General features: G+C 30.1%; 3 protein-coding genes across 3 annotated transcripts; 1 reads left to right on the top strand and 2 right to left on the bottom strand.

Annotated features, from left to right (window-relative positions):
- Positions 1-4,641: 4,641 nt before the first annotated feature.
- LOC131840952 (brachyurin-like) lies at positions 4,642-8,141 on the bottom strand. Its single transcript, XM_059189171.1, has 5 exons — positions 7,926-8,141; positions 7,069-7,336; positions 6,590-6,682; positions 6,095-6,288; positions 4,642-4,743 (listed from the first exon to the last, which is right to left on the bottom strand). Exons 1-5 carry the CDS (start codon positions 8,139-8,141, stop codon positions 4,642-4,644), a joined length of 873 nt encoding a protein of 290 aa, XP_059045154.1.
- Positions 8,142-9,326: 1,185 nt separating this feature from the next.
- Positions 9,327-12,914, bottom strand: LOC131840951 (brachyurin-like). The gene is made up of 5 exons (XM_059189170.1): positions 12,699-12,914; positions 11,896-12,163; positions 11,264-11,362; positions 10,792-10,985; positions 9,327-9,428 (listed from the first exon to the last, which is right to left on the bottom strand). The coding sequence occupies exons 1-5, from the start codon at positions 12,912-12,914 to the stop codon at positions 9,327-9,329; spliced, it is 879 nt and encodes a 292-aa protein (XP_059045153.1).
- A 7,754-nt stretch (positions 12,915-20,668) lies between these two features.
- On the top strand, positions 20,669-25,767 carry LOC131840930 (UDP-glucosyltransferase 2-like). Its single transcript, XM_059189145.1, has 4 exons — positions 20,669-21,705; positions 23,586-23,805; positions 24,240-24,456; positions 25,249-25,767. The coding sequence occupies exons 1-4, from the start codon at positions 20,884-20,886 to the stop codon at positions 25,562-25,564; spliced, it is 1,575 nt and encodes a 524-aa protein (XP_059045128.1). The 5' UTR covers positions 20,669-20,883; the 3' UTR covers positions 25,565-25,767.
- Positions 25,768-26,540: the final 773 nt, after the last annotated feature.

Below are 26,540 nucleotides of genomic sequence, written 5' to 3'. Positions count from 1 at the left end.
TTATTAAAATATTAAAACGGTTAGTCCCCCAGTCAAGCTTTGATTAATCAGCGCTTAAACAAGGGTCATTTCATCATATGGTGACTCCCACGGAACTTACTCCTTCAAATCCAGTCCGTAATTAAACCGGATCTTTTAACTCAGTCTTTGTACTTCCCCCGTCAGCTAAATCCAACTTTAATTAAATCGATTTTCAAAATTATAGTAGAAAAACGTTATTAGTGAGATTTTTAAGTATTTATTACTAATTATGCTCACAATATTGTACGTGTGGTATGCGGAATAGGAATACTTTACAGTATTTTTTTTAATTGTGATCATTTTAGTATATAACTAACAGCAATTGAGTTGTGAGTAGATCGATACGATTGCTTATTTATTGCTTATCACGACTTACTTTTTTGTTACAATGTTACATTTACATTTGGTATGCAATTGTAAAATTTTAATTTTATACTTATTTTTTTGGAAGAAACTAACATCTACAATACAGGTTCGACCTAGTTTAGGTATTTGTGGTAAATTCTCTGCAATGTATATGTAAATAATAAAGTAATATAAGTAGGTAATATTTATATAATGTGAAGAACAAAGTAGTATGTGTTTTGTTATATGATTGTAAATTTAGTGTCAATAAAAAATATTATTTTATTATTATTATTAAATGATACGAAAAACTTATATAAAATAAATTAGTTGTTTACCGTGTAACGAAGTAGTTTATTATTGTTTATTGTGTAAATTAAACAAAAGTATTTTCTTTCTACTTTCGACGTACATAGCTAAGTTCGCAAATATTTAACAATTCACACAGTGGGAGTATACTAAAGCATGCAGTATAGAACCACAACGAGAACTAGTATCATTGAATTACTCGAAATGCTCTGAGTACCTGATATTCAGTAATCATTCCATTTATTTGTATGTTAGTGCTAAATTAACACTAAGTGCTACACAGCTTTTAGTGCAATTTACATAGCTATAATAGATTACCATGCATAACATAAGGGTGTACTTGTTTGGACAAATGGATGCTCATAATATGACTTAAGTTTCTGACTATAATTTCATTCAAGTTTAAGTTTATTGTTTAAAAGTGGTGACCATCTACAGTAAACATTTTTTTAAATGCAGAAATTGGTACGGCTTATAAGTTAACAGCATCATGTGATGGTAAGTGGAAACCATCGACTATATACAGAAAAACATAAGGTCCGGACTAAGACTAATCTAAACCACAAGGTGGCGTAACGGCTGGAATCAGTCACAATGCAAGCTTCAAAGCGTTTATGGTCCGGGTCTCTACCAATATGCTGTTCACGTTCATGAATGACCTTCACTACTGATCGAAGGCTACTCCCTTGTAGGCTTGTACCGCCGCTACCATAGCAGACTGTCATAGTGAGTGTGACCACAAAGACAATATAATAATTTTATTTTATGTTTTAGTATTACATGTCCGTAAGATATATATATAATATGGGCAAATATTGTTACATAAATAACATTAAGTTGTTGTTGAATCAAATAAATAAATAAATAAAATAAAGATCGACACGGTCATTACATTATCTTTTAAAGCATCTAGTACCTCCTATGCATTACCATTCCGGTATACTGCATCTTACTCCTTTACCTTCATGTCTCCGTACCCTGCCATATTTTACTTTATAACTAAAACACAGCTTACAAAGAAGTTGCTTCACAGATCGCTGTAATAGGTAACACAGAGTTACCCACGAGGATGAGTTTGTACAAAATCTATCTCTGGTATAATAAAATCTGGTAAAATATTTATCAGAATATGCTATCACGCCAGTTCTACGCTTCTAAAAACCTATGCTTAGTAAACAATGTCCTAAATGTTTATACGCAGCATTTTTAAAGCAGAGTTTAGCATGCAAAAGAAGTTACGTGGTAGGAGAAATGGATGGAAGATAGAAGAATAGTGTAGTACATAAACAGTGCGCATGCGGTATGTATACTAATATTTTGATATCAGGTACTCCTGGTCTACATTGTGATAATTAATTCTGTAATTATTATCGTATATTTATTGATCTGCACTGAAAAAAAATGTAAATCGCGGACTCAATACTTGCTGCTCAATTACTTGTTTACCCAATCCTTACTTATACTATAATATTATGTTATCTGTGTATCCTATACTAAATATTATAAACTAAAAAACAATAAATGTAAATATCATTTTCGTATATAACTATCTACTCAGGTCAGGTATTTTGAAATGGATATGGAATTATGGATGCCAACACTAACGGAGTTGAGAGCTGGAGTGGTACCAGTGAAGTATGATAAAATGAACACAAGGGATCAGATAAAATGACTTCACCAAGAATCTGACATAGTACATTGCTAGCAATGGAGTCATTAGTCCTCTTATAACACCTCTTCCCTGTATAGATACCTATTTGAGGTATTGCTACTTTAACATGTATAATCTAAATAAATAAATATTGATGGAATTTGTTTACAAATCCGGGGAAAATACGTTAAAATAGATAAGATATTTTTGGCACGTTGTTTGGATTAGCCTTAAAAAAACCCAGCTCAGAATACTAATCTGTCATCGCGACATTTATGTTAACTAATCAAAGATAATTAATATAGGTAATTACATATTATAAGGAATTTAATTATTTATGAATAATGGGCAAATACTTAATGTATTTGGTGTTTATTCAGAAATTATTTAATTTAATTAAAATCTTTGTTATTGTCTATAAAAAACATGCAGGCAAAATAACTATAGGAACAATAATTAATGTAAGACATGATGTATTTATATTGATATTGAATTTAATAAGGTGATTTCCAATCCCGTGTCATTACAAATATCAACGTTAAACGTTTTGGAATAATTTATTAAATACATCTATTTTCATCAATGACTTTGTCATATGTTATCATATGTCACCAAGTGACTAAGACATATTACTTGCATTCTTCATGATTGTATAAACAAGTAAGAAATTATTAAATAAAGAAAAAAAATTGTTTTATTATATTATAAGTGGCTGCTGGGACTTTGTATTAGATAAAAGACATTTTAGAATAAGTTATGATGTGATCTGTACATGTAGCAAATTATATATAAACTGCCAAAGCATTAAAACATCATTCAGAAAAAAAAGCCATTTTGCTTTGAATATTTTATATATAAACTGCACCGTTTTATTTATTTTACAACCGATGACGTCATATATACGAATATGGATTCAATTTATTTATATATAGTCATAACATTTACCTCATTGCATTAAATTTATTAAATAAATGATACTATATGTAATATGATATGTGAGATCGATCGCCACTCGATTTCTGTAGAAATCATTCTTTGGGCCGGCCACGGTAAGCTGATTGACTTTCTTCAACCAATAATCTTCTACCGGTGGACCGCCATTCCATCATAATTTATAATGCCTGATTATGACATTGTATATACAAATTATATTGTGATTAATGTATTCACTACCTAATCACATATACGTTTTATATAATACAATAATAACCCCTGGACAAATTACACAACGCCATTTAGTTCCAAAGTAAGCACAGAGCTTGCGTTATGGGTTAGTATCCATAACGCAAGCTATGTGCTTACTTATCATAAAAAAATACTTTATCATATACTCATACTTTTACCATAAGAAAATATATGTACATAGAAAACATCCAGACAGATACATACAATAATTCTCATGAATATAAATGTTTGTGATGTGCGAGTAATCGAACCCGCGACCATCTGATGTAAAGCGGTGTGTAAACCATTAGACCACCGGGGTCTTTATTTATCTGTGATTAATTACCATAAATAAATATCACGATGATACGAAGTTTTTATCATTATCTTATAAACGGGGCCAAAATATTTTACCCACATTTGATTGTGTAGTAAACTAGTAATTATAGTATTATCTGTGATCAAGGTAACCAATTGTCAATACAATGTCTAGCTAATACGATCAGGGGTTATTTAAAATGTAGCAGTAATAAGTATTTCATTCGTCATACTCGTGAACGAATGCTACTATTCGTGATTAATCCGTTCAAGATTACATGGAAAATTCATATTTAGATATTTTGGAAAATTTCTATGAGACAAAATTGTCACCATTGGTACTAACTTTTATTAAAAAGTTATAAATTCTATATTCTTTTTTTTTTGAGATATGCTCTTTCAATGTACCACATTGGATTTAAATATCATCAATAATATTAGATTATATTTAAATATTTTAGAATCATGGAGTTTTATAGCTTAGATAGTTAGGTTTGATATAACATTATTCCTAAGCACTATAAGATATTAAAAATGTGTAGGTATACATATTGATATGAACGAATTTAATGATAATCAATCATTTTATTAAATCACAAATTATGTTAATTAATATTACACTTTATTGACATATAGAAAAAATAGAATTTATTTCTTTTCAATTACAACTAATTTTACAGTTCCGTTAAAATGTCATATTCAAACATTAAAAGATGTCACACAATATCTGTAGGTACATAGGTAATAAAATAATAACAGTATTATTTTCTTTACAAAAATGTATTTGATATATTATTTTACAATAACTTATTCAGTAAAAATCTCAGATAAATTTATTGATTTAGAATCCAGGGGACATAGGACGTAACTCTCGCGTATCCGGCGGGCAAACCAGCTTCACAACCGGCACGGGCACCGAAGGATATCACTCCGATCTGGAAATAAAAAAAATTGAAGTTCTATAATGATAATAATCTCTAAATATTATAAATCACGCAGACATTATTGCGGTTCAAGCGCTATGTCGTAATTGTCAGGCTTAAGTGCCACATTTCGGGCCCACGACAGGTCATGATTATAAATCAGAAATGCAGTACACAGTCAGTACAGTTTTTAAGACCAATTGAAATTTGAATTGAATTTCTTAAATTGTTTCTTTTTTTAAGTTGAAATGGCAAACAAGTTAATGACCCATCTGATCGTAAGTGGTAACTGTTGTCTATATACATGAACGAATGATGAGGTCTATAGGCTAGGTTAACTGTGTGCCATCAGATGGGCAGACCTTTAATTATTTCCCAAATTATGTTAATTAAACAGAGCCTAAGTATAAAAAATATTCTTATGTAATTGGGAAATTTATTTCTGGAATGTTTATATATATATGCATGTAGTATATTTATGTATGTAAATGTACATGCATGTTGAACTTTTATGTACACACTACACAATACACTCGTGCGATGTAAAGGTAAATTATGTAAATCCTTACTATAAACTAAAACAAGTTGAAAAAGGACAATAATAAAATGTAAATAAAAGTGTTCTGATGCCTTAATGTCCGAGACGACTTGTCTTTTCTTGAGGAGACAACTACAATTAAAGGAGTAGAGACTAAGCAAGCATAGTAAAGTAGTAGATAAAGAACAAATATAGGTATATATACATGCTCATTTGGTATCACTGAGTTGAAAACAGTAGATGTTATTAAATTTAAAAAATTATATGTAAAATATATTCTTCATATTTTTAACGCACGTCTTTGTTATTTTTTAATTAAATGTTTGTTTTAGTATATAAATACAATAAATAATTGTAAACTGTAGTTGCTATCCATATCAGATTGTTTCAGAAAATCTATATTTATACATATGTGTATAAAAGTTAAAGATTATTTGCCAACACAAAACAACATTAACACACAGTCTGCCTGGTAAAAGCAGTATTATTTACGATTCCACGAAAACCTGCTCGTTTTTTTTATTTCTTGTACGTTGCTATGAAATGAAAATATGTCCCCACAGTATCCATTTATATCCACTACTAACAACTTCTCCATGCTTTGCACAAGTATAAATATTACAGAGATCATATATTTTTTGTAAAGAAAATAAACAGCGTATTACTTCATGATTGCTTTACAGACCTTTCTAAAGATTAATGAATTTATAAAATAAGTTTATTATTTATGAGTCCACAAAAACTCCACAAACGATTAACCTAATCCTTCCATCATGTAAATGGTTTAGAAAGACAAAAGAAATTGTTAATAAAAAATATACTTACCAAAAATCTAGTGGCTTTGATCCAGGTGGCTAGTGGACCACCAGAGTCTCCACTGCAAATACCACGTCCACCATTACCACTGGTGCAAAGTGTTGAGTCAATGATGACATTGCCATATACAGACAGACATTCACCGTTGCTTATCACGGGAAGAGTTACAGAGCTTAAGCTCTGGTTAAGACTGATTGATCCACCTGCAAATTAATTAAATTTATATTTAATCTGCGTAAGTATGAAAATAATATCAACCGTGTTTCTTGCCTACTCTTTCTGGATTACAGTTCGTTGCCTTGTCAAAATATATTATTATAATTATAATAATATCTACTAAGATGTGACCAACCGAAACTTCGTCTGTTTTTTTTTCGTTAAAGGATAAACTTGTTTTCTGATTTAAAGATCCGTTCAGTTGTGAAAAAATGGGAAATAGTCAAAGGGAAACACATTCGCATACGTACATTTATAATATATATGTTTTAGTTGAATGAAACTCACCATCGGAAGTCAAACCGTAACCAGAAGCATATGCATGCATCCTTTCAAAGGTATAGGTAAGTCCGCTAGGTAAAGCAATAGGTTGAATTACATCTGAAACAAACGCACAATTTTTGTAGAAAATATATTATTTAAATATCATGCTGCTTGCAATTATCCCTAACTTCGCTTCCTTTTGGAGAATAAATATAGCATATGTCTGTCCCCGTTATACCATCTATCTTTTTATCAAATTTTATTAAGACCGTGCAATAGTAGTGTAAAGGTAAAAAATAAAGATGGACAGATGAACATACTTTCACATTTATAATATTGTGTGAATTAATTTAAAGCTAAAATACAATTAGAAAAAATCTAATAATTCTTATTAAACTGTTGCTTAAATAACACCTTATTCATATATAAGAAATATAATGTTAGACATATACATCCCACAAAGAATATATAATTAAAAAAATAACTGTAGTATATGTACTTACTTGAGAATGTGACTGGAGTAACTCGAATGACGGCGATATCGTTGGAAATCGTGAGTGGGTTCCAGTTGGGGTGAACAGCGACATCAGTAGTATCAATGCGAACACCTCCAGAGAACAGTAGGTTGGATCCAAAGACAGTTGTAATAGTGGTAGAGGAAACAACACCATCGTAGTAACAGTGAGCGGCTGTCAGCACACGTGTATTAGAGAGGACACTACCACCACATACTGATGTGAGGATTACCCGGAGATTTATCACAAGACCCACCTGTAAATATTAAAGCACAGTAAATATTTTTTTCAACATATTATAACTAGATCAATATTTCTATTTTAACTACTTAAATATGAGATTATATTAAACCCTATTAAGATGAAGATATAACAAGACCAAAGTTTACAATGTTTTAAGATTTTCCAAAAAAAAAAAGACAGTCACATTTTTGATAGAATTAGTTTGAAGTTAACATTCGTCCCTTTTGAACTGAAGAAATAAGAAAATTCATTCTAAGTTAAACAATTATTCTTTCTTTAATTGTAGTAACATTTAAATAAACCATGTCGATTAAAATAGTAATAGAAATCCGTTCAGAATTAAACAATACGGGCTAATTATTTCTCTATTGTAAAACAAGAAGACAGAATATTCAAAAACGATTATTTTAAATTATTTTTTGCATTATTTTATTTCTTTACATGCGATGTATAAATGTAAAATATAAAAAAGTGAAAAAAAAATACGTCATTAAAATTGCAATAATAATTATTATTGAAACTTTTTCATTTGTTAATTGAATGTACTAAAAATAGAATAATGTTTATTATAGGCTTATAATAATAATAATACATGTGGTCACCTGAAATGGCACATGGGAAATATCAGTGATAGCTCCACCGACGATTCGGTCAAATCCACCACTAATACCCTGTTCCTCCAATTTCCTGATTTTATTCGCTGTTGGGATTCCAACCTTGTAGTGATAACCATAAACTCCTAGGTCTTCTGACAAGTTCGCCTCAGCGTATGAGACGGCTGCAAAAGCCAATACCAAAGTCAGTGCAATCAACTTCATGGTGTCGTTTTGTTAGTGAATACTATATTGATCTTCGGAAATAACTTTTATATATACGATATAAAAATCTTATCACTACCTATTAGGGGAATTACCTGTCTGATTAGTATACAAATATGATTGAAGAAGGTAATTAGTAAAGACGGATTATTATAGATCCTCAACAATAAAAGTATATAAATATAATGTAATATTAAACTAAAAAATGTAAAAGGTTTTATACTCCACAAATAATATTTGAATTTCGAATTGTGACAAACTTTTCACGAACACCGATGAAGCCGCGTAGGTTTATATGTAAATAAAATGATCTTTAAAATTTTTTTGGTAGATGATAGGTTATAAGGAATATCTAACCATATCCGTTATTCGTTTACGACAAAGTTTAAGTATTATATAGATTTATTTACGCTATTTATTTATTTTATTTACCCTAAGGGCTCCGCTGAAAATCAGCGCTGTAGTTTCGGCTGCAGCAATACGTTGAGTGGAGTCCTGTTTAGCAAATAATTGACAGCATATATTATAAAAGCAGTAAAGCGAATTCCGGATCAAAATTATGACGCCTTGGTTGAAGTACCACTCACTACTTCATACTATGTTACAATAGTAAACCCTACTGACATAGATTCTCAAAGTAAGGTTATTGATACGATCAGGGGTTGTTTAAAATGTAGCAGTAATAAGTATTTCATTCGTCATACTCGTGAACGAATGCTACTATTCGTGATTAATCCGTTCAAGATTACATGGAAAATTCATATTTAGATATTTTGGAAAATTTCTATGAGACAAAATCTTGAAAAAATTGAGACAAAATCAAACTTTTATTAAAAAGTTATAAATTTTATATTCTTTTTTTTTTGAGATATGCTCTTTCAATCTACCACATTGGATTTAAATATCATCAATAATATTAGATTATTTTTAAATATTTTAGTATCATGGAGTTTTATAGCTTAGATAGTTAGGTTTGATATAACATTATTCCTAAGCACTATAAGATATTAAAAATGTGTAGGTATACATATTGATATGAACGAATTTAATGATAATCAATCATTTTATTAAATCACAAATTATGTTAATTAATATTACACTTTATTGACATATAGAGGAAAGTGACCAAACAGTATTTGATATATTATATTACAATAACTTATTCAGTAAAAATCTCAGATAAATTTATTGATTGAGAATCCAGGGGACATAGGACGTAACTCTCGCGTATCCGGCGGGCAAACCAGCTTCACAACCGGCACGGGCACCGAAAGACACCACTCCGATCTGGAAATAAAAAAAAATTGAAGTTCTATAATGATAATAATCTCTAAATATTATAAATCACGCACACATTATTGCGGTTCAAGCGCTATGTCGTAATTGTCAGGCTTAAGTGCCACATTTCGGGCCCACGACAGGTCATGATTATAAATCAGAAATGCAGTACACAGTCAGTACAGTTTTTAAGACCAATTCAATTAGTTAATTTGAATTTCTTAAATTGTTTCTTTTTTGGAGTTGAAATGGCAAACAAAATAATGATCCATCTAATTGTAAGTTGTAACTGTTGTCTATATACATGCACGAATGATAGGGTCTATAGGCTAAGTTAACTGTTTGCTATCAGATGGGCAATAAGTTGATTTACCACCGCCGTAGTATAAAAAAATATTCTTATGTAATTGGGAAATTTATTTCTGGAATGTTTATATATCTATGCATGTACTATATGTATGTATGTAAATATACAAGTTGAACTTCTATGTACACACTACACAGTACACTCGTGCGATGTAAAGATAAATTATGTAAATCCTTATTATAAACTAAAACAAGTTTAAAAAGGACAATAATAAAATGTAAATAAAAGTGTTCTGATCGCTTAATGTCCGAGACGACTTGTCTTTTCTTGAGGAGACAACTACAATTAAAGGAGTAGAGACTAAGCAAGCATAGTAAAGTAGTAGATAAAGAACAAATATAGGTATATATACATGCTCATTTGGTATCACTGAGTTGAAAACAGTAGATGTTATTTATTAAATTTAAAAAATTATATGTAAAATATATTCTTCATATTTTTAACGCACGTCTTTGTTATTTTTTAATTAAATGTTTGTTTAGTATATAAATACAATAAATAATTGTAAACTGTAGTTGCTATCCATATCAGATTGTTTCAGAAAATCTATATTTATACCATATTTATACATATATGTGTTATATACACATATATGTACCAAAAAGTTAAAGATTATTTGCCAACACAAAACAACATTAATACAGAGTCTGCCTGGTAAAAGCTTTCATTTACGATTCCACGAAAACCTGCTCGATTTTTTTATTTCTTCTACGTTGCTATAAAATGAAAATATGTCCTCACAGTATCCATTTATATCCACTACTAACAACTTCTACATGTTTTGCATAAGTATAAATGTTACAGAGATATTTTTTTTTTTTGTCAAGAAAATAAACAGCGTATTACTTCATGATTGCTTTACAGACCTTTCTAAAGAGCAATGAATTTATAAAATAAGTTTATTATTTATGAGTCCACAAACACAAAACTCCACAAACGATTAAACCTTCCTTCATGTAAATGGTTTAGAAAGACAAAAGAAATTGTTAATAAAAATATACTAACCAAAATATTTCTGCCACTGCTCGAGGTGACTAGTGGACCACCAGAGTCTCCACTGCAAGTACCACGTCCACCATTACCACTAGTGCAAAGTGTTGAGTCAATGATGACATTGCCATATACAGACAGACATTCACCATTGGTTATAACAGGAAGAGTTACAGAGCTCAATCTCTGGCCAAGACTGATTGATCCACCTGTAAATTAATTAAAAGTTATATATAATCTGCGTAAGTATGAAAATAATATCAACCGTGTTTCTTGCCTACTCTTTCTGGATTACAGTTCGTTGCCTTGTCGAATGGAGAGGTCATAATATATTATTATAATTATAATAATATCTATTAAGATGTAATCCAATTGTTTTCTAATTCAAAGATCCGTTCAGTTGTGAAAAAATGGGAAATAGTCAAAGGGTTTTCAAATTCGCATACATACATTTATAATGTATATGTTTTAGTTGAATGAAACTCACCATCGGAGGTCAAACCGTAACCAGAAGCAAGTGCATTCACCCCAACAAAGTTATTGTTAAGTTCAGCTCCGGCAGGTAAAGCAATGGGTTGAATTACATCTGAAACAAACGCACAATTATTGTAGAAAATAAATTATTTAAATACTTGCTGCTTGCAATTACCTCTAACTTAATGAAGAAATAAGTAAATAATAAGTAAAGTATGCTATAATTATTCTCAAAAAAGAAACGTCCTTTTTGAGAATAATTATAGCATATGTCTGTCCCCGTTATACCATCTACCTTTTTATCAAATTTTATTAAGACCGTGCAATAGTAGTGTAAAGGTAAAAAATAAAGATGGACAGATGAACATACTTTCACATTTATAATATAAGTGTGAATTAATTTAAAGCTAAGTTATATACATTTCATAATTGTTATATTAATTAAAAAATTGTTAATCGTTAATTCTATGGTCATATCCAGTAAGTTATATTCTATCCAAATTCAATTACAAAAAATCTATTAATTCTTATTAAACAGTTGCTTAAATAGCACCTTATTCATGTATCTTAAATATAATGTTAGACATATAAATCTCACAAATATATATATATAATTAAAAAAATAACTGTAGTATATGTACTTACTTGAAAATGTGACTGGAGTAACTCGAATGACGGCGATATCGTTGGAAATCGTGAGTGGGTTCCAGTTGGGGTGAACAGCGACATCAGTAGTATCAATGCGAACACCTCCAGAGAACAGTAGGTTGGATCCAAAGACAGTTGTAATAGTGGTAGAGGAAACAACACCATCGTAGTAACAGTGGGCGGCTGTCAGCACACGTGTGTTAGAGAGGACAGTACCACCACATACTGATGTGAGGATTACCAGGAGATTTATCACAAGACCCACCTGTAAATATTATTATTAATAGTAAATATTTTTTTCTACATATTATAACTAGATCAATATTTCTATTTTAACTACTTTAATATGAGATTATATTAAACCCTATTAAGATGAAGATGTAAAAAGACCAAAGTTTACAATGCTTTAAGTATTTCCAAAAAAAAGAGACAGTCACAGTTTTGATGGAATTAGTTAGAAGTTAACATTCGTCCCTTTTGATTCTTTCAAAGTTAAACTATTATTCTTTTTTTAAATTGAAGTAGGATATTTAAATAAACCATACCGATTAAAATAGTAATAGAATTCCGTTCAGAATTAAACAATACAGGCTAATTATTTCTCTATTGTAACACAAAAAGAGAGAATATTCAAAAACAATTATTTTAAACCTTGCATTATTTTATTTGTTTACATGCGATGCTATAAATGTAAAATATAAAAAAGTGAAATCACTTTCTTATTCATTGTTAGTTGAATTTACTAAAAAATAGAATAATGTTTATTATAGGCTTATAATAATAATAATACATATGGTTACCTGATATGGCACTTGGGAAATATCAGTGATAGCTCCACCGACGATTCGGTCAAATCCACCACTAATACCCTGTTCCTCCAATTTCCTGATTTTATTCGCTGTTGGGATTCCAACCTTGTAGTGATAACCATAAACTCCTAGGTCTTCTGACAAGTTCGCCTCAGCGTATGAGACGGCTGCAAAAGCCAATACCAAAGTCAGTGCAATCAACTTCATGGTGTCGTTTTGTTAGTGAATACTATATTGATCTTCGGAAATAGCTTTTATATATACGATATAAAAATCTTATCACCTATTAGGGAAATTATCTGTGTCTGATTTGTATACTAAAATGATTGAAAAAGGTAATTAGTAAAGACGGATTATTATAGATCCTCAACAATAAAAGTATATAAATATAATGTAATATTAAACAAAAAATCTAAAAGGTTACTCCACGAATAAAATTTGAATTTCGAATTGTGACAAACTTTTCACGAACACCGATGAAACCGCGTAGGTTTATCACCACTATCCCCAATACGAAATTCATTGTGTAAAAAGCCATTAAACTTAAAAGTCATACGATGTCAACTAAAGTTACTGACAGCGTATATTACAAAAGCAGTAAAGCGAATTTCGTATCAAAATTATGGTTATTTAATTATCTTGGTTGATGTACCACTCACTAGTTCATACTATGTTACAATAGTAAACACTACTGACATAGATTCTCTAAATAAGGTTATCGATAAATATTTCGAATAGCAGTTATTTCGATTTAATTTTATATGTACAGTTTTACATAAGTACAGATAAAGCTTTAACAACAATTCCTGCACTTATAATACATTTAATACACATATTTTGTTTAACCACGCGTACAACTTTGTCTTTCTCTCTACTTTATAATTCTTCTATGTTTTTTCAATTCTTTGTGTAATATTCTTTCGACTTATGCTTGATTTTAATGAATAACAAATTAAAAGAAATTTAATATTTAAAAAAATTGTTAAAGTGTATATATTTTGACACATTAGGACAAGAATTTGGTCCGGCAATCTATGTGCGATTTCTAAATCAACATATTAGCTAACATATAAACGTTGTTATTATTAAAGAACATTTTTAAGTCACAAATATAAGTGAAAGACATTAATCTCTCTAGATTTATTATTAAGATCTACAAGTTACAAAAAAGTACATTAAGGAAACGTTGCATAGTTTTACATAATTATGATCCTATATTATTTTGTAGCACGTAATATCTCTTACAAGTTGACCTACGACACATGATGATTAAAATTATACTACGGAACCTTCAATAATAGCTTTACATAAAAAGATAACAACAGGATAAATCATACCATATATCAATGATAAAATTGTCTAGCTACATTTAAATTGTAATAGGCTAGTGCTTTTGTACCGATATAAGCAAAGAGTATGTATATTGAACATTGATCATTATAATATCTAAACTTATCTCTATAAATAATGTGGAAAACCGAATGCGTAACGTATGAATACTATACAAAGCATTAAAAACTACTTTCAATAATAAATTATTTTTCAAATTTCTTACTCCTTGAATCTAGCTGCTATAAATCTATTAAGAATAATTTAATAATTTTCTCTCGTAGCATATGTACTAGTATCTATAATAATATATACTACTGTACATATTCCTCTTTCACTGCATTAGAAATGATACTACAAATCTACAATGTTTTGGAAGTGATCAAATTTCGAATTATATTTATTTTATCGATGAATAAAAAGTGGTTTATTTTAAAAAATCAGAAATAATTTATAATATTATATCTTTCTATATAACACTTCTAAAACAATGTTAGTTATAAATTTTATTTCTAGCTTAAGTTCTTATTTATCATGGTATGGGACGAGTAGTGAGTAGGGACCCGTGAGTCTAAACTAGTTTATTATAATGATCATGATTATGATCAACAATAATTACTTATTAGTTATTTTTTACTAAGAACATATTTACATTAGGCATTTTTGTTCTGAAATAGGCGTCATATAAAACGAAATGTCTTTGTATGCAATATTGTGAAAAAATTGTGATTAAGATTAATTCTTTAATTCACACTCTACCTAACGTATATCTTAATTTGTCCACTGTTGAACATTGCTGTACCCTGTAAAAAACTATAAATAGATCCCAGAGCTAGTTACATATATTTTTGAGGTCATGGCAATATGGGATGACTCCCCTTTCTATGTAATTACCATTGCTATATCGGTATGGCTTTTAGAGAAAGTTTTACACCACCCGTTCAGTATTTATTACATACTGGAAATATATGATCAGCTTATCATTACTTCATATCATTGAGACTGTACCAGTCACTAAACAAACAAATTTTATGTTTTTTCTTTTTAATTCTAAGGCGCAGTGCAACAAGACTAATCCTTTGTATAACAACAGATTATATAACATAGATACATATTTTTTGGTTTATAGACTAGATGTAATCTGTTGTCCAAGATACAGAATTACGAGAAAGAAAGAAGAATTGCTCTCGGTATCAGTACTTATGTATGCTTCAAACTTTAACACTACGCAACAGATTTTGAAGCGGTCTTTAATAGATAGAGTGATTAAAGAGGAAGGTTTATATGTATAATAATAATTCTCAATTTTTTATTTAAAACTTGATATGACAGATTTTGGCTGCAAAATTACACAAAATGCACTAAATAATATTGTAAGTATAAAGTACGCGATAAAATTAGGTACCTAAGTATTGAATTAAATTAATCTTATCAAAACAGTCTTCACTTAAAACCTCCGTGTTTTAAATTCTGCTCGATGTTGCAACCTACCACTTTGTGCGCATTATCTATAATTATTAATCTTTGATATCTATAAGAATTGACGCACAATGACCACGCAAGTCTCATAATGAGATTAGTGTCATTGGAATTGTATTTTTAAATCATTATATTGTTAAGACTATTATTATTTAGTCATTGTTCGTAAGTGTAACGTTTCTCATATTCTGAAAATTTTAATTCATTTCTCTGTAATATTTATAAACAAAACAGTTTTTTTTTAAACTATTAAATGATCAACTAACTAACTATATATAATTGACTAAGAAATATATGTATGATCAGCGACCAGTCATATCCGGAGTGATCATAAATTTATGAGTTTTGTATATAGTACCTATATAGAGGTACTTCGAAAAGATGTAACTATGAATCAGTGAAATAATTTGTTGACAAGGTATAGTGGTTCTAGAGCTACCTTTTTCTTAACAAAATTTATTCCGTCTCTCTCTTTTTATTGTTATATCATTGTGATAATACGTGAAGCAAAAACTTTGTATCCCTTTTATAAAAATTAAGCGGATAAAGGAGAGAACGAAATTCAGTTAATTTTTTTATAGAGAAATATTAGGTATAAAAGCATAATATTTTTTATAATAATGTATAAAATGCCCAACTGCACAATGCGCATTGGTGTGTGTATTTTGCCCATGCGTTACCATTAGGCGTTTGATACATACATATTTAGTGGTCGAAAATGAAATCTTAATAACATTTAACCTTATAATAAATAAGTAAATAACAATAAATATTTTATTATTATTCATGAACTCTTCATGAGTGCATGAATAAATAAGTAAATAATAATAAAATATTTATTATTATTTCCTTATTAATCATGAACTTTTTATTGAACCAGAAATGTATTACAATGAACATAAATTACAGGGTATGAAATTACAAAAGGAGAACCTATGGATAGAGGAGAAGATTTAAATGAGTTTTAACTCATTTAAATTTTTAGTCCATTTCGACTTCACAGTATACAAATATCAAAGTTATTTAAGTGTAGACGACGTAATAATCAGTTAGCATTTTTTTGCAATCAGTCAGTTGAAAAAGAAATGCTTTGGGAGATAAATATACACGAAAGGTGGTTTGAAAAATGAATGAAGTTATCGTTCCCGAGAAGGGAATAATTGAGAGGGGCACAATCGAGATATGATGGATCTCACACCTCTTCGGCCCCATCAAATCGCTCTTCAAAGGGTAAATCTATATTTAAGTGCCTTGCGAAGTTCCTACTTGTAATTACATTTTTATGTTGTCGGGACTCCGGGCTTGTTACTAATGCCTCTTACAAATGCGAATATAATAGAGACCTCTCCCAGCGGGTTGCACTGAAATTTCTTCCCGTTGATTTTTAGTGTAGCTTTCGATTTAATTTGTATTATATGGACATTAACTATTACTGTGTAATCATGCTACTAATTTACTGGTGGAGTATGCTTTAACTGTGTAGATTAATGACCAAATGACTGATATACCTTAATGAACTAAATTGTAGATATTTATCGCAACATACGTCCATATATCTATTATCTCAATAAAAGGCAGACGAGGTCGCTACCTCGTTTTATACTAGCCAGTTCGGCATTAAAATATATTCAAACTGCCTAAAAAAGTTTTAAAATAAAACAGCAAATATATTACAAAAAGAGTCGTCTAATAAATGTCGATTTCAGAGGGTCAAGATAATACAAAAGAATTAGCAAGTTCTATTCCTTCGAAATCAGTAAAATATACAGTTTTTTATGTAATTGAAATGGCAAATATGCTGACGTACCACATATGGGCAAGTGGTAACCATAGCCTATATTTATATATATATACATTGTACATGAACAACACTACGGACCTCACTTTACTATATAACACTAAAGGAGTAAGTTGGGATGTCTCTTATCCTCTAATTTCACTGACTTATCTCACCCTACACAGAAACAGCTTACATTGTGAGATGCTTGGTGGCTGAAATTTAAAGTAGGGGAGATTGAGATACCCACGCAGTTAACTTTTCAGAAACTACCACTATTAAACAGTTAGAACGAAGATACACATCGGATTAATTACGGATCATCAAAGGAACACATGCTGCAGTCATTTTTATTTCCGCCTCGCTTATTTCTCCTGCAGCTTATTTAATACTTAGAAAAAAATATACTAATTTAAAAAATATATATATCATATTCTCTTTTTTATTGTCAATAATTAGTTTAGAGTCAAATATATTTCATAATTAAGCAATGAATCACACCTTAAAAGACGTTGTACCTGCCTAAATAAACATAATTTTATGAAATTTTATGTAGTTATTAGCGTATATTTAAATTATTTCAATAAACTTTTCATATTAGTTTTTTATAAAAAAAAATCTTACCAATTCTAAATTATACTAATTGATTTTAAAATACAGTATGCTATTTAGCATTCATATGTTGTTTTTTACGGCGGAGATAGGTTTAATATTGAATGTTTATTACATTGAAGATTATTATGATTAAAGATGATTATAATTGACTTTTCGGAATGGTACACCCGCCGACACTATCGATATACGCTGGCGAAACAACCGTGAATCATAAGATCAGGATACAATCAGGTCAGTTAGCCCACCGTCGAGAATTCATCAGGAATTTAATTTAAACTGTTAAGTTAAACTGTATAGTGTTTAAAATAAAACTTTCATCACGATTTATTTATTACAAAAAAGGTAATAATGTACCTCATTTAATTTATGTTAAAAAATGCATTGTTGAAATTACCCAGTAAGTCGTTAAAAGCCATTAAAAATGTAATTTGCTATACATGCAATGAATTACATATTGCACTTTATTGCTCACTTTTTCAAGCAGGCGTATATTAATATAATATTAATACTGGTATTAGGCAGTAATAATAATATATATATGTTATTTTTTTATCTTTAGGCATGACATATCAGTCCCCGGGATTAGATATTAAATCAGGGGAGGCGTATATAAATATATTATCTATTAATGCTGGTATTAAGCAGCAATAATAATATTAGAATATATTTATATACATAATATTATTTTATCTTTAAAACAGACATGATCTAATAATCCTCTGGATTAAATGGCATCCGAAATGACAGCATCTAAGTGAAATCAGGGATATCACATGATGCCGTGATTCACGTATATAGGCGACGGTTACCATTTTCTAGCAGTTCTAGCAGTTGGACCATTTACTTGTCTGCCATTTCAATCTTACTTCTTACTAATATTATAAACGCGAAAGTTTGTGAGTATGGATGCATGGATGGATGTTTGTTGGTCTTTTATGCAGAAACAGATTTTGATGAAACTTTACAGTAATGTAGCTTCTACATCAGAACAACATTTGTTTTAATGAATCATAATTTCTTTAATTAATCATAGTACATTATTGAGCAATCACATTATAACATTGTTGCTGCTGTGGGGAAAGTAAATTATTTGTTATTCACAAATGCGTTATCATAAATCAATGCGTGTTTATCTGAATTATATTTCATGCAAATAATATTAACGAATGTACAAACAATTATTAAGTAAGTTGCGTAATTACGTTCAATTATCTTCGTGTGTTTCATTCCGCATCTTCATACCTAATTGCATGAATAATCAAACTGGTTCTATTTATCTACCTACTATCAAAGTGTAATAATATCAACGTATAAGGTATTGTCACAACTCTAGTTTTCTTATTTCTTATTTATCCATAATAATATTATAAATAGTTCACAACTAAACGACTGAACGGATCTTAATGAAATTTGGCATGAAGATAAATTATAACACGAGGACGGACGAAGGTAGACTTTTATCTCAAAAAACACATCATGTCGTTGAAAACAGCTAATACTTACGTTAGTACGAATGCTGTTTATATACCTATATAGTTGAGAGTTACCACTTACCCATCAAACATCATCAAACGAGCTATTTTTACATTTCAATTAGGTATGTATAAAAAAAGTCGAAACTTTTCACTAACAATATTACACAATACTGTTACTGAAAAGTTTCGACTTTTTAACTACCCTATTGTCGATAAAACAGATATAATTTTTGTAGTACAATATGCATGCAATTTCCATTAATTTCTCTCTATATTAATACAGTTGTTTGCGGTAGGTTACGATATCATATAACATGATCTAGATAATACACATATTATAAACCATAACACACTACGTATGTACATTAATAAATAACAAGCAGTAAGCGGTGCATACCTATAAAATAATAAATATATACTTAACGCAGTCATAACAACTAAATATAGGTATTGATAACATTATATAGTGTCAAAAAATCATAGATAGGTTTATGTGATATTTGAACAGCGATTTTTGTGTCAATGTGTAGAAAAAGCTAATACCCAAAAATTAATAATTTCATAGCTTTCTATTATATATATTGACACAGAAATACCTGTCAATATCACATAAACACATATATAATTTGTATAAATACACAAAGGCTAACATTCAAATTTTTTAATCGACAGCTGCCAGGAAATTGATGCCGTTTACCTAGTATTTAAATATTTATGAATAAATATATTCTAAAAATAACTACGTCTGTGATTTTTCAATACGTATTTAGGTAACCTCCACAATTAAACTACAGAATATTTTTCAAATTTATTTATGGTAGATAGGTGACGTTGTTTAGTACCGCCATCTAGTAGAGTCTTTACGTACCAGTATGCGAATATCTCATAGCAACAGAACACATACTTACATTTGGAGTATTTTCCTGTTGCAAGATTTAGTCAACTCATCGACACTTCAAAAATAAATCCGTTTAATAACAATAATTAAATTCAGTTACCTATGCTTTCTTAAAAAAGTTGTTTACTTTAGTTTCATACGATTACATGTGTGGGCAATCCTGCACAAGAAAAATAATATTAAATAATAGTAATGTAAGCTTATAAGTTGTAACTATATATACATACGTTTCATGTATTGTTTATAATCTTATAGGTACCTATATGTATAATTTCATCCGCTAATTACACGTTAATAAACGCGAACCGCACTTATAAATTATTTATCTGTTTACGAATATAGGTGTATAAATGTGCTAACAAAAGAATACGAGTCCAGTGAAAACAGACTCGTCGGGAAGGGAGCACGCCCGTGGCGCCGGCCCGAAACGAGGTCACGATCAATGACGCCACGAATATTTCTAGTTCTTACGAAATAAACGCGTCGTCAGTCGTATTACCTCATAACGTCTACCTCTATTATTAGAAAGCTACGTAATCAGGCTTCATTTACACTCTAGTGATCATACAACAGTGGAACGAAACGAACGCATAAGCCACAGTTATGGATAAACGTATTGTAGTCGCTATTTATTTCATCGCGACTATATTCACAACAAACAGTTACAGAATACTCGGAGTGTTCCCCTCGTTCGATCGTAATAATTACCTCACGTACCGGCGATTGTTTCGGGAGTTGGCCAATCGGAACCATGAAGTAACCCTCATAAGCCATTTTCAACTCCCGGACGCCCCAGCAACATACAAAGAGGTGTTATTGAGCGACAAGCAAGTGCACAAAGGTTTATCGTTTGAATCAGTGATAGTAAATGAAGTATCGCGAGTGCCTTTCGAAACATTAGTCGCTACTAAAAGCGGAAACGATGACTGCAGGACTCTTATGAACAACCATCACGTGCTGCATATGTTAAGGACCCGACCTCGGTTCGATGTTATATTAGTGGAGTCGTATAACAGTGATTGCGGACTGGCTTTGGCCGCCAACTTAAGTGCTCCATACATTGCGTTCAACCCCCAACCTATTCAACCGTGGCAGTATAACAGATTAGGTGTAAATTTCAATGCCGCTGCTGTAACTCAAGCTGGATTACCTTATGGCAATGAACCGTGGTTTTTTGATAGGTTGAAGAGTTATGTCATATATCATATTTCCAACTGGGTGTTCTATGTTGGTTCTCAAGTAACAGATCACGTTTACCTGTACAAGTATCTCGGTGACGATCTAGCACCATTGGAAAGTATAGCGGCGAACGCAAGCCTATTGTTTGTAAACACGCACCAGTCTGTGTTCGGCGGTGTTTCCCGCCCTGATAATGTTATTGATATCGGCGGTATACATGTGGGACCTCCAAAAGTAATACCAACAGTAAGTATAATTGATCAACAAAAAGTATTTATCTTATACAAACTAACCCATAAAAACATCAAATAAGTACCTAAATAAATTTTGGCTTTGTGTTATCTGTGACTGTTTTGTCTCTTTCTTTCAATGTAAGATTCCATAATTGAATAAATTGTTTAATTTATTATGGGACTTTTGATATAATTTATTCACTATTGCATAATTTTATTCAATTTAAAATGACGTCGCTTTTATATTAAATCATCCTCCTATTTCTATAACACGTAGGTGTTTGATGTGACTAGGATCCAAGCTATGTAAACGTATAACACAACTATACTCAGTGACGTAATTATTAAGTAATGTTTGTACGATTCGCTGCACATCTATAGTTTATTGTAATTTATTTTTGTAATGTAGAACTGACTGCTGATAAAAGACTATAAATATTAAAGGAAGACTTGTATCTTCCTTAACTTGAAATGTTACATAAAAATATTATAATTATAGGTACTAGCTGTCCCGGCAAACGTTTTATTGTCATATAAATTAATAACGCTATAAAAAAATAGGGCTTGGTGATAGAAGGGTGAAAATTTAGGGTTGTATGTATAGTTAGTGACAAATAATAAAATAATATAAATAAAAAATTTTGCCCAATAAATAAAAAAATAATGTTAGGGGTGGACAACCCTTATCACTTAGGGGTATGAAAAATAGATAGTAGCCGATTCTCAGACTTACTGAATATGCATATAAAATTTCATAAAAGTCGGTCAAGCCGTTTCAGAGGAGTATGGTAACTAATATTGTGACACGAAAATTTTATATATAAGAATAAAAAGACATACTCACAATTAAAATAATAAATTTATTCCTATATTTCATATGAAATGAAAACCTTGGTTCCGAAAAGTTTTATACCATGTCTATACATGTGTTCTAACATATGTAGGTACTAAAACATATTAGTATTTAAATACAGACCAAATATAGACATACCTCATCATAAGCTTGTGTTCGCATGCGTAACCTGTTAAAATTTTCACACGTTTTATAGAATTAAACAAATGTGAATAATAAATATTAGGTAGGTAATGTTGTGACTTTACTTATATTGCCTAATAAAATTAGTTTACGAATACCTATTAAATATTATTTTTAATAACGCATTTAACAACAAACAAAAATCCTGTATATATAACTAACTGTACTAAGAGTAGGCAATATGATAATTTCCTTATTTTAAATATAACATCTAAGATACTTATTTCTGCCGTAAAGCATGAATTTAAATATTATTATTTTCAATGTGAACAATGATAACTACAAATGATATACGATTCAAGAAGCATAACGAAACCTTAGTTTCTTTCCGAAATTGCGATGCATGACGAAAGAATCATAGGCGGAATTTTAATGTTTAAAATTAATAAATTAATTTAATTTATTTACGGATTCGTTATATATATATGTTTAAAGGCTATTTTCATTTCCCGCCTAATTACTTAGGACATGTTTATCACTCCAATTAAATCTTTGACGAAAAAACGCTAGTTCTAACTACTAAGCGCTTTATACCTTCACTTTCTCGGAGGTTTCAATACCATATTGGCTCGCAGATACCGTAACTCTTGCCATACCAGTCTTCTGCTGTAGGATAACTTCAACTACCGCACTATTTGCGAGACACTTTTTTTGTTAGTGTCTTGATATCCTACATAAGATATGAAATCCTTCTATCTTACCGTACTTATATAATAATATTTTTAACTTCATTATATATACATCAAGTACTACCACTTATCTTATGAATCAATCCGTTTTCCACTTTCAAGATTATAAAATATTTTAATATTTAGCACATCATCATAATAAGTACATGTATTATCTTAATTTTTCAGGAAATTGAAAGATTCATCAATGAAGCCGAACATGGAGTAATTTATGTCAACTTGGGTTCAACAGTGAAGGACTCGACACTTCCAAAGCACAAATTAGAGGAACTTCTATCAACATTCAGTAAATTGCCATTAAGGATTATATGGAAATGGGATGGTAACAATTTGGATTTGCCCAGAAATGTTATGACAATGAGATGGTTTCCACAATACGATATTTTAAGTGAGTATAAGCTGTCTTAGATATTCTATTAACTATTCGGTTAAATTATACTTCTAATCTTATTTGTATACTACAACTACAGTAGAACATTCTACTTTTGACGGAAGACCTCCTGAAAGTAGGACGACGATCTTAAAAATGTATGCTGGTGACAAAGGGTACTTTATTCTAAAATATGAAAAGACTAGGCAGATATTGATAGTAATGATCATGAATAGTTAAAGAAATATTTATTCATACAGGTGAAAATTAATTTAGTACTATATCAGTAGAGACTGATTTCAAAACTAAACTCGAAATAAAATTTTATACCAAACACCGGGTAGTTTGGTCTAAGATTTACATTATAATATAGATTTTATAACGTATGCACAAATGAATAACCATGAATAAAATATGAATAGATAAATAATATGAATAAATTTATGTTTCAGAGCACGATAACGTCAAAGTGTTCGTTTCACACGCCGGGATCTTGAGCACCATCGAGGCTTTGGATGCTGGGGTACCTGTCATAGCAGTACCCCTATTCGGTGATCAGTATGGTAATGCCGCAGCACTTCAAGATTCTGGATTAGGCAAGATTGTTGCTTATCAAGATTTGAATAAGAAATATCTTTTAGATGCCATCAATGAAGTCTTGGATCCAGAGTAAGTAGAAATTCCTATTATTAGAAATAGGTATAAATTACTTCTGATCTAACTTGATGTTTTAAATGTATATTTGTTGGATAGAACCAGTATATTAATGCTAACAATATAAAAAAATAGTGTTATCTAGGTCGTACTTACTACTTATACTATTTTATATCAATGCAAACTATATGACAGTTATACAAGTACTATAATTAGCAAGTGCAACATACTATAGTCCTCTTCTTAATGGGCGTTAATTTGCCAAGTGATTATTGTTAAGCTTATTCTTTTTATACAATACCACAAAAACACTACTACAATATCCCATCTATACTGTATATTATAAATTAATTTGCTATTGTTATGTTGAGTACATTAACTTTTGTGCCCTCTAATCTGATTAAAATGCATAATAAAACACATACAGGTTAAAAGCGTTTATTACTAAGAGTGTAATGTGTGAATATTGGATTTAATTTTTTAATTAAAGAATGCAGTGATAACACTTTCATCGTGTAGTAAGATTCTAACAAAACTTTATATTTTCCAAATTTTTCTTTTAAGTATCGAATTCGATTATTCTTTAACTGAAAATAAAAAATACTGTTTCATCGTAATGGTAAAATGGTAGAATTATATACCACATATTGTATGTTGATAATTTTAGATTATTAAAATTCTGCTTAGTTTGTAAGTGTACACATATACGAGTACAGGTGTATAATAAGCCTGTAAATATTTATTAATAATAATATATCAAATAAACTTATATTTTTACTGATATTATTATTTTCTCTATTTTTACAGATGGCAACAACGCGCCAAACTTGTGTCACGAATATGGCATGACCGGCCAATGTCTCCGCTCGAAACCGCCATCTACTGGACGGAGTATGTAGCACGATACCAGGGTGCACCAAACTTAGCAACAGTGTCTGCTAGAATTCCTTGGTACCAGCAAGTACAGTTAGATGTCCTAGGTTTTGTAGGCATTGTAGCCTACATTTTAGCCTTTGTTGTATACAAAATATTGGTTAGTTGTTGCTGCTTTTGCTGCCGAAATGATTCTGAATCTCAAACTATTACAGAAGACCGAAGAGCAAAAAGAGTCAAATTCGAATGAACTGTTATGAAATAACACAGTTGGTTTGTATAATATCTTAGGGTATTGTGAAATCTAATGGAAATCTCGAAAGCCAAAGTCTGTTGGCGATAATAGAGACTGGAGCCGGTGACTTACTATTTATTGTATTGTTGTTATACATTGTGTATAAAGTACTTAATAGATCGATGTTGACTCAAATATATTTTGATATTAATTGTAAATACTTTTTCTATGCTAGGCAAGGTAAGCCTAAATAAAATCCTAATCCTAATAAGACCATTCTGAATATTATTTATCCCTTATACAATTTAGAGCTTTCCGATTATCTTACATAAGGATTTTAGATCGACAATATGCATAAACTAAGAATATTGCTTTACTAGAATCAATTCGAGATACAAAGTAAATAGTATATATTAAGAATTTACCTTCAAATTTACAAATTGTTGTCGTCAATCTATGATTTATTGTCTGGTGCAGTAGCTTAATTTGAAAAACACTGGCAAGAATCTCAAATGTTCTTTTTAAAATCAATCTACTGAACAACTAACTCAATGCATATTTGCCATTCAAATAAGTGATATACTATATATCATAATAATAACCCTGGACAATCCATAAACATACATAATACAATTTGTTATACGTACTATATATATGATCAAACAGCCAGATAAATAAACGATAAATCATACTCATGAATACAAATGTTTGTACTATGCTCGAGGAATCGAACCCGTAATCATCGGAAAGTAAGGCAATGTACTAAACGTACCACCAAGACCGATAAATAAATAATAATTACTCAGGGCAATGCTACAGGAGGAAGCAAAAAACTTATAACAATATAAACACGTACTAACAACTGACAGAAATATATACTTTTTGTGAATACATAATTTATTTATAGAAATGAAAAATCACACAACCATACTCATGAATAAAAAAATTGTATTGTACAAAGAATCGAACCCGCGTCAATGGAATTTGAGGT

Source organism: Achroia grisella, unplaced genomic scaffold (assembly GCF_030625045.1).
Source record: "Achroia grisella isolate CSIRO2021 unplaced genomic scaffold, CSIRO_AGI_Agris_v1 utg152, whole genome shotgun sequence".
Lineage (NCBI taxonomy): Eukaryota > Metazoa > Arthropoda > Insecta > Lepidoptera > Pyralidae > Achroia > Achroia grisella.
The sequence above is the reverse complement of the archived record's forward strand: the minus strand, read 5'-3'. Positions and strand labels throughout refer to the sequence as shown.